Genomic DNA, 10648 nt, shown 5'->3' on the forward strand with positions numbered 1-10648 from the left:
CATTGTTCCTGATCTCACCATTGCTTCTCCTTCTGCACAACTGGTATTAGCAATCATAGAGATGGGACGGGAACAGTGCCCGTGTGTTACATGAGAAGTAACCCTGCAGACACTAAGGAAGGCCAGAACTCCCGAGATGTGCTCTTGCTTTGCTTCTGTTAATGTCCTCCACTGTTCTCTGGTATCCAGCAATCAACTCTAACCCTTTTGGGGCATTTCAAGGTCCTTCCTGTTTGGTCCCAATTTAGCTTCATCATCCATACTCCCCTCACCACTCTGAAGCTCCACCAACCTCATCTCTCTTCCCCCTGAACCCAATGTCACCCCGAGAACTCTGCATCAGCTGGACCTCCACTTCCCAGCCCCTCTCTATGTTCAAATCCTGTGGAGTTTTCCAGACCCAACCAGAGTTCCATCCCCTTCCATGAAACCTTCCCTGACCCTCCTGTGGAAGGTCATCGCTTCCCCTTAGAGTGTCTTGAGCTTTCGTTTCTTTTTCTGCTATGCATTTTCTGCCAAGTGCCGTGATCACCTGTGCACACACTCTACTTGCCCCTACTAGCCCAGGGACTTCTAGAGGACAAAGGCCATTAAGAACAACTAAATCTGTTTCTTATTATACAAGGTGAGATATGCTTATTAATTATGAAATAATAAAATGTAAATAATGGAAAAAATAATAACATATAGATCTGGTTGAGAAGATAGACCCTTTCACATCACTGAAATTATACATTGAAAAGAATAAGAAAAAAAATCTGCCCGGAGTTTGGCATTATGTATGTAAACATTGTAGAGGATCCTTAAAATTGTTCTGAGAAATGAGAAATCAAGACTTCATTGTAGCAAAGGTCATCGAACAGAAACTTTAGTATATTTATCAAAAATTGCTTTGAAATTCATCAATTGGCAACAGCTTATTTTTCAACTAGTGATGTCATAAATGTTTTAGAACAAAATTTGTTCATAAATTTATGGGCTGACCAAGAAGGGAATGAACACTCACTAAATAAAATTAGGAAAATTCAGAAAAATAAGAAAATAAATTACCATAGGCTAATTACCCAAATACAGGTGCTGTTAATTTTTTAGGGCACTTATTCGCAATAATTTTTATTTTTTCCATTCCTAGGATTGATATGGGCAATATATGACTGTATTTATGTGTACAATCCTTCATCTTGCACAATTAGTGCTATTTTTAATATTGCTTTTTTACTACTGATTTTCTGAGTATATTTATGCCACTTCCTTCATTTTAAGGGCTTGATAATAAATAATCCAGTGGACATACTATAATTTACTTTATCATTCCTTGATAGAGAAAAGCTCATACAATTCAGAATGCTTACATCAACTGGTTAACATAGCCTTCACCTCACTTACATAATTATTGTGTTAAGACATTTATAATGTACACAGTTATGGTTTCATAAAGAAATTAAAGAGAAACAAACAAAAATAAATCAATAAAATTTTCTATCTTAAGGCATTTCAAGAGGAAAATTGTGATATTATTTTGAAAGTTGCAGAAAAAGCATCTGACAAAATTCAACATTCATTTATTCATAATTAAAAGCATTAAAAATAAGAAAAACTTAGGTTTGCTTATTTTATTTTATTTTTTAATTTTTTTGTAGAGATGAGATCTTGCTTTATGAACAGCCCAGGCTGTGAAGTCCTGGCCTCAAGCAATCCACTGAGATTACAGGCATGCACCACCTTGCCTGGCCTTTTTTTAAAAATAATTTTTTATTTTTTTTCCACCCTGGATTTTATTGAGCAGGTAGTTGCAGTGGTGTTTCTGAGCTGGCTCACATTCCTGTGGTCAGCTGGGGCCTAGGGTGGCCCTTTGCAAAGCTGAGGTGCAAGTGAAGGGACGCCAAGCAGGTTGGGGGCCCTTTCATGCTTTTCAAGTCTCTGCTGAGTTCTAATCAATGTGAGTCTCTCTGGCATGATTAGGGACATTATCAGAGAAATCTCTAGTCGGGGCACATTTGAGTACCCACATTCTTGCTTTAGATGCATCCATCGCCCCCCCCCCATATTCAACTCCTGACCCAATACAAAAGACCTTTTTAGCCAGGATTTCTTCATGCAGGAAAGCTCACTTGATAACATGGGGAGGTGGGAGGGAAGGGCAATAAAAGGGACCCTCGTAAGTGGATCTGCTCATCTGGGTGCTTTCAATAGCGCCTGAAAGGCAGGTTCTCCATTTTCTAAAAACTAAAAGCAAGGAACAAAAGCAAACGGAAGCCCATGGTCATCCTACCCACTTTCTGGCAGTCTTTAGATAATGATCTAAGGAAATAAGCTTACATTTATAATTAGAGAAGAATTTGGAGAATTTACACTAATTACAAAAGTCACCCTGCAAGGATTGAGGAAGAATGGAAACTGCTGGGCACAGAATGGAAACAGTTTGGGGAGGGAGCTCCTAATCTCTTTCCATCGTTACCTTTGCCCTTCCTACAGATTAACCCTTAGAAGGAAGAATGGAGGGATCAGATTCTCTTGGGAGCACAAGGACTCAGCAAAGGCGAAGGGGTGATTGCTGCCTCGGCATAATCAAGCAGGGTAGAGCGAGGAGATGCAGGATGGCCCCTACTGCTGTCCTCACTAAGAGGCTTGGGGTGCACAGAGCCTTGGATTGCTGAAACACATGAGCTCCCAGGATGGTGGACAGCTTGGGCACAAGGGCAAGATCAGGTCTTTATTGCACCTCAGGAATGAACTGGGACCAGTTGATGTTGTCAGGGCTCAGTGGGTCCTCCTCCAGGCCAGAGAAGCTGATGTCCAGCAGGATCTTGCTGAAGCTGTTGTTCATCATGTCAAGAACCAGGCCCTCTATCATAGAATGATTGCCTGAAAGGCTGGAGTCTGTGAATCTGGGAAGCCTAGCCTAAAGACCTCCATATTTGAGGTGGCCTAGGAAGATTCACATCCCTGGCTGCAGGTTTTGGTCCCAGTGTCTCAGTGATCACTCCTGTCTTCTTAGCATCATTGCTGATTTGGGCTGGAGGTTGGAGTCCTGGAGCATGAGTTGGGGCTCCCCCACAGCTGATGAGGATGAATCTGCTGGGCCCACTGCTGCCACTCTCTTTGCCCTTGGCAGTCACTGCTGTGATGATGCTCTGGATGCTGGCATTTCTGGGGATGGCCACCACTTGAGTTTTGGGCATGGTGGATGGTTAATAATCTTGATCCCAGCTGGAAACTTGTGGAAGCTCAACTCTGTCACTTCCTTGGAAGCCTGTGCTTGACCAGGCTCCTGTTGGGCAGGGAGTCTCTTAGGTTCCTCCTTTGATATTTCACCTGGGGCATTTTGAACAGGAAGGGGCAGCCTCTGTCTTTTGAGAATCAGTGGCTAGTGAGGGCTGGTTTTCATTATGAAACTATATTTTCACTCTCCATTGAGAATCACAAGCATGGACCCTCCAGATAGATGGCAGCCGTCACTGTTGCTGCCAGGCTGTGGCTCGGAGGGTCAACTCTGGGCTCCTCCAAGGACAAGCCAGGGCCCCAGACAGACACTTGCACTGGGCTGGCTGTGTCCCTGGCAGTATGGGAGGGGTGGGAACCCCAGGAGATCCTGGGAAAGGAGAGAGTCCCTGGCTGGGGCTGCAGGTGGGGTCCAGCACCATAATTTTTTAATTTTCAGTTATTATAAATACATAACAGTTATACATATTTATAGGGAACATGTGATGTTTTGATACAGGCATATGGTATATAATGATGAAATCAGGGCAATTGGAGTATCCATCACCTCAAGCATTTACCATTTCTTTGTGTTGGGAACATTCCGATTCCACTATTTTAGTTAACTTAAAATACAGAATAAATTGTCGTTAACTATCAGTCACCCTATTATGCTACCAATTACTAGACTTATTCTTTCTCTTTAACTATATTTGGTACACATTACCAGCGCCTCCCTCCCTTTCAAGCCTCTAATAACCATCATTCTACTCTCTATCTCCTTGAGTTCCATTTTTTCTTTGGTCCCCACATGAGTGAAAATGTCCTATTTGTCTTTCTGTGCCTGACTTTTCTCATTTATATTCTGTACTGTCATCCATGATGTTGCAAAAGACAGGATTTCATTCTTTTTATGGCTGAATGATATTCCATTTGTATATATACCATGGTTTCTTCATCCATTTATTCATTGATGGACACTTAGGTTAATTCCAAATTTCAGCTATTGTAAATAATGCTGTAAGAATCATGGAAGCGCAGATATCTCTTCAGCATACTATTTCCTTTCTTTCAGATACATGACAGCAGTGGAATTTCTAGATCATATAGTAGTTCTGTTTTTCATTTTTTGAGGAACCTCCTAACTATTCTCCATAGTGGTTGTACTAATTTACATTCCCACCAACAACGTGCAAGAGTTCCCCTTTCTTTACATCCTTGCCAGCATCCGTTATTGCCTGTCTTTTTGACAAAAATTACTTTAACAGGGGTGAGGTAATATCTCATTGTAGTTTTCATTTGCATTTCTCTGATGACTAGTGATGCTGAGCAATTTTTTATATACTTGTTGCCCATTTGTATGTCTTCTTGTGAGAAATATTTGTTCAGCTCTTTTGCCCATTTTTAAATCAGGTTATTATTATTATTTTTGCTATTGAGTTGTTTGAGCTCCTTATGTATTTTGGTTATTAATTCCTTGTCAGATGGGTAGTTTGCAAATATTTTTCCCATTCTGTGAATTGTCTCTTCTCTTTGTTGATTATTTCCTTTGCTGCGCAGAACTTTTTAGATTGATATAATCCTATTTGCCCATTTTTACTTCGGTTACCTGTGCTTTAGAGGTCTCTCGCAAAAAATCTTTGCCCAAGCCATTGTCCTAGAGTGTTTTCCCAATGTTTTCCTCTAGTAGTTTTAGTTTCTCAAGTATCATATTTCAACCCTTAATACATTTTTATTTAACTTTTGTAGATGGCAAAACTTTGGGGTCTAGTTTCATTCTTCTGCATATAGATATCCAATTTTTCCAATATCATTTATTGAGGAGATTGTCCTTTCCCCAATGAGTATTCTTGGCATCTTTGTCAATAATGAGTTGACTATAAATGCATGAAATATTTATTTCTATCCTAATCCATTGATCTATGTGTCTGTTTTTATGTGAGTGCTGTTTTGATTACTATAACTTTGTAGTATAATTTGAAGTCAGGTAATGTGATTCTTCCAACTTTGTTCTTTTTGCTCAGGATGGCTTTGTCTAATCTGGGTCTTTTGTGGTTTCATACAAACTTTAGGATTTTTGTTTGTTTGTTTCTGTGAAGAATGTTACTGGCATTTTGATAGGGATTGCATTGAATCTGTAGATTGCTTTGGGTAGAATGGACATTTTAATTATATTGATTCTTTGAATTCATGAACAGGAAATATTTTTCCATTTATGTGTGTGTGTCTTCTTCAATTTATTTTATTAATATTTTGTGAATGTTTATTTTATTAATGTTTTATTAATGGTTTTCATTGTAGAGATATTTCACTTCTTTGGTTAAGTTTATTCCTAGTTATTTTATTTTAAGTTTGTTTATTTAAGAGTTATAGATGATATTGGGAGTGATATCTTTATGTTTAAAGATGCCTCCATATTTGGATTGTTTCCACAGAACTTTTTCCTAGAAATGCTTTTTCTAGGTTTTAATGGCTATAATTATTTTTAGGTTCCTGACATATTGACACCCACCTATTAAGAATCACTAGTGATTAACCCAGTTTCCTTGTCACTCCATGACTCTTTGATGAATAGACAAATGACTGAAATGTGACTTCACACTTTCTTCCCTCTAGCTGGGAATTCCTTAATTCAGTCCCTTACATCCAGGAAGGAAGGGGGTGCTGCCTTCCACAGCATCAGCATGTCTACCCTGTCTGTGTGGTTAGAGTGTCTTGGGAAGCACAGAGTTTTAGCTCCGTGCTAAAAGGAAGGAACGAGAGCCCATGCATACATCAGTTCTCATAAGAAGAGACCAGCTAAGAATAGCCCTGGGTTGACACACACCCCTTTCCTCACACTCACAGGAGAAGCTATTTCCCCACAAATAGCTGAAACAAGTCATGAGTTGAGCTGAGACTTATAACTGAGAGATGCTATTCTTGGATATCCTGAGCCCCTGTGGTCACCAGAGACCCTGAATTGTGCAACACTCAGCATGACAACAACACTATGTTTAAAAATTTCCCTCCTCACCCCCGGATTCCATTTCTCCATCCGCCAGGGCTGACTATAAAGAGAAGGGGAGATGGCTTCAGACTCCAGAAGGACACAGGCAGCAGAAAGTGCCCAGGACCCTCTTGGCTTTGCTGACAAAGCTCAAGCTCACATTCCACCCTCTGCTCAGAATCATGAAGGTCCCCGTGGCTGCTGCTGCCATCCTTCTCTGCACCATGGCTCTCTGCAACCAGGTCTTTGCTGCACCATGTGAGTCTATGTTGTTATTGTGGGTGTCCCCACTCTCTGGCCAGGATTAGACCACATCAATCTTTTCTTATAGCCTGAGAACCCCCTAGGAGAAAATAGAGAAGTTCTGAAAGGAGTATACGAGCATTTTGGTCTTTCTCTTCGAGACTATTTTTATCTCTGTTCATCTCTATAAGGGGTCTTAGCTCTCCTGTCCTCAGGTCTGAGAGTCAGGCAGGGAGAGGGGAGTGACAGCCCTTTGTACAGATAGAACACAAGGTTCTAAACAAGAGGGTTAGCAAAAGGCAGAATCCAAGTCTGATTGCTTCCTACTGGTGTCATTCATTCACCTGTTCACCCTAGGTCTGCTCCTAGGTCTCCCAGGAGCTCTGTGCCTTGGATGTCATATGAGAAATGTTTAGCAATTCTCTTTTGCTGGAGTATGATGTCTTGAATCAGATAAAATGTCCTGAAGAGAGATCAGATAGGAGAACTGTCTTCTCAGATACCTAGGTCACACACAGAGAGAGCCCACTATGAAGCATCAAAGGGAAGAATACTATAGACAGAAGCAAAGACAGAGGCAGGGACGTTTCTGGGGGAAAATGTCCAATAGCTTGGTCTCCCAGCCCTAACTTGAGCAAGGCTGTCTTCTTTACCCCTTCAAGGATAAGAATACGGCTTGCCTTTCCTTCTGAACTATGACTCAAGCTCATTCTGTCCCTTCCTCCACAGATGGTGCTGACACCCCGTCAGCCTGCTGCTTCTCCTATGGCCGGCAGATTGCACGCAAATTCGTAGTTGACTATTTTGAGACCAGCAGCCAGTGCTCCAAGCCAGGTGTCATGTAAGTGCCAATCTTCTTGCCCCATTCAGGGAAGCCGGGAAGGGTCTAGGCTGGGGGCTCAAGACAGGCCAGAATAGCCCAAGGGCACAGGTAAGCCAGAAGAGCCATCCTGGAAAGCCTAAGAGGATCCAGGTCTCCCAGGTGTGACTTGACCTGGGGAATGGGGAGAGGATATTGCAGATTCAGGGAGTGCTGTCCCAGCCTGGAGGGAAGGGATGGGAAGGAGGTAGTAGCATCCTCTGAGGGCCTCCCTGAGTCATTGAGGAATTTTCTTTAAACTATAATGGGCAGAGGATTCTTAGGAAAGCGGGCAGGGCCTGAGCTGCCCAGGACAGAGAGTGGGATGAAGGGTCCACAGCGACCTTAGGACTTCCCTGCTGGTTTCCTCCGTGTTTGATCCTTCTTCCTTTTTCCACAGCTTCCTAACTAAGAAAAACCGGCAGACCTGCGCTGACCCCACTGAGGCCTGGGTCCAGGAATATATCAGTGACCTGGAGCTGAATGCCTGAGTGGCTTGGGAGCAGCAAGGAACCCAGTGACCTTGGTGGGCTTGGCCGGGAGCAGGAGCCCAAGCATTGGAAACGTGCCTGCAACCTCCACAGCTACCTCTCCTATGGGCTGGCTGTTGCCAAACAGCCATACTCTGGGACTCTTCTTAATTTAAATTTTAATTTATTTATATTATTTAGTTTTTATAATTTATTTTTGATATCACACTGTGTCTGTGACTGTTTGCTTAGTCTAAGAGATCCCTTCTTTGCCACCCGTCCCCTCCCGCTTTGTGCACACTGTGGTTGGTGACAATTGAAGGGCTGCCGTCAACTTATTCTAGGCAGGCATGGCACCGAAGCCACCAGACTGACAAAAATGTATGGGATGCTTTTGTTCAGCACTGTGTTTAGCCCAGGGAAATAATAAAGATGCTCTTTTAAAAAGTAAACCCCCATTGAGTTTGGTTTTGTTTTCTGGAGAATCAGAATCACTGGTTGGAGGAATAAGCAGCAAATAGGAAGATGTGAAATGGAGGGACATTGGGAGAGATGGACGTGAGTACCACAGTCACTCCACTTTACACTGGAGGCACAGCTCTGGAGCGTTGAAATTACAAGTATTTTATAAATCAAATCATAACATACAGGCTCTAGGACAATTCACTACTCGAATGAATACCATTAAGCTCAGTATTTGATGGTGCATATTTATGATAGATTAAACTTTCTTAATAACAATTGTTAACATTTTTGAGCACTCTAGGCTGACACCTTTTTATGCATTGTCCATTTAATCCTACAATGCAATAGTGCAGCTTAGGCACTATACATATCCCCATTTGACAGAAAAGTAACCCAGGGTTCAGAAAGGTTAAGCTACTCGGCCCAGATCAATAGCAGAGTAAATGGTCCAGTTGAGTTCCCAGACTAGATTTTTATTTAACTAAAGACTATACTCTTAACCACCCACCAAATTATTTCCCCAAACATGATCCACTTACACTCAAATCATAAGCAATAGTTATTTCCACCATTCACATCAGAACCTTTAGGTCTGGACCGGGGATGGAAGTTTTTACTAAGATTAGCAGGGCTTCCCCACCCCCGTAGAGACTGAGAGCCACAGAGTTAGTCAGTAGGACTCACCATTCTTTTCTAAATGTGGTGCGTATCTGTATGTGGTAACAAGTACTTTGTACATTATTTCTATAGACTCCACATCTCACAAAATAAATGGCCAATGTCAGAGATGGAAAAGACGACAGCCAGCCTCTATGTGGAGCTGGATTCTATTTATAGTTTTACTCTGAAAGGTAAGTTATTTAAAAGGTGGACTGCTTCAGTTATAAGTACAAGAAATGTACACAGAGCTAGGGTCCTTTCTGCAGAGGGAAGAGAAATTCAGAAGACTTGTGTGAAAATCAAATAGAGATCAATTTTTATGAGCCAGGATGATTTCATTGTTTTAAGGTACTCTAACTTGGGAGTCCAAAATTGAACAGACTTGTAGGGCTCAAACTCTTAAAAGTGTGAACACCCCTGTTTAACCAATATAAAAATCCACATGCTGTTTGATCTAAATTCCACTGGACCTGATCCCATTTCTAGGATTCTGTTTTATAGAAACACTGCCAAGATACAGGAATATGTAGACATCAGGATATTCTTTGTAGCATGGTTGTTAAAAAGCAAACAAGTGGAAACAGCCATCAGTCAGGGATTAAATTAGAAAAAGATTAAGATGCCTATCAATAGAATATTTTGCAGTCAGGAAAAAAGTATAACACACATCTATGTCTATGAGAAGTGTCTATAACATTCCATGCTAACCGTGCCCCTATTTACATTCCTATTTGCATGTGTATTCTATACGTATGCCCTCAAGCTATCTGTATAGAATATTATTTTGCTTTTCTTTTAAAAGGCTATTTATGTATTTACATAAGTAGGTATTTCGAAAGATACATCAATAGCTAACTGTAGTTTCTTAGAGGAAATGAGGGTTTATATATCTAGGGATAGGCATTCCTTTTTGTTTTCTGCACTTTAAAAAATGTGATTTGTTTTTCAGTGAACTTATATTGCTTATCTCTCTGGTCTCATCTTGCTCTATCCTTTGATGGGTGATATTCCATCTGTTGGGACCACTGTCTGGTGGGGACTCTGAGTTGACATGGAGAGGATGTAGCTCATCCTGGCTTGCAGAGTTTTGATGTCAGGTTGGCTTTTAGAGCATGAGGATAAAGGAATAAACAAGTCCTCTAGACCAAGGCTGTCATCTTTCTTCGTCTCTGCCTCTGGTTCTGTCTCTCTCTCTCTGTCTCTCTCTCTCTCTCTCTCACACACACACACACACCTCCTGTGCAAAATTTGACAACCTCCTTCCATCACCAGGGGCCCCATTCTCCCTACATTACTACCCACACCCATTGTAAGTATGAAGGTACTACTGGGAGAGAGGGAAGAGCAGCCTTTGTCCCCAAAGAAGCAGTGAAGGTGGCATCATTTCTTCTTTTTTCAGAAATAGAACCTTGGGCCGTACAAAATTTGCCTGCATGCACTGAACTGTTCCTCAAAGTCCAGAAAGCAAAGCTAAATAAGAAGTTAAACCATGCCTCATATTTCCTAAATGCAAGTGTGAGCAGAGTAAATTGAACACAGAACTCTGTTAGGAAAAAGAGAGAATGGGGATTACACTGCTGACCAGTTCCTAGGGCATTTCAGGATCTGAGACTTGACTGAGATCCTTGATCTGCCTCTCTGGCAGTCCCTAACTCTCCTCCTTGGGGGAATGTCCTCCATGGGCATATCTGAGATGTGCACTGGGGAGGATCTACTCTCTGGCTGCTGACTTCCTGTCTGTGTAAATTAGCCCAGGGTTGC

The 10648-nt window shown here is 41.7% G+C and overlaps 1 protein-coding gene across 1 annotated transcript; it reads left to right on the forward strand.

Annotated features, from left to right (window-relative positions):
* Positions 1 to 6226: 6226 nt before the first annotated feature.
* LOC100955463 (C-C motif chemokine 3) lies at positions 6227 to 8194 on the forward strand. The gene is made up of 3 exons (XM_003795624.3): positions 6227 to 6448; positions 7163 to 7274; positions 7693 to 8194. Exons 1-3 carry the CDS (start codon positions 6373 to 6375, stop codon positions 7781 to 7783), a joined length of 279 nt encoding a protein of 92 aa, XP_003795672.1. The 5' UTR covers positions 6227 to 6372; the 3' UTR covers positions 7784 to 8194.
* Positions 8195 to 10648: the final 2454 nt, after the last annotated feature.

The sequence above is a fragment of the Otolemur garnettii genome, unplaced genomic scaffold (genome assembly GCF_000181295.1).
Source record: "Otolemur garnettii isolate 467f Iridium unplaced genomic scaffold, OtoGar3 scaffold00094, whole genome shotgun sequence".
NCBI classification, from domain to species: Eukaryota; Metazoa; Chordata; class Mammalia; order Primates; family Galagidae; genus Otolemur; species Otolemur garnettii.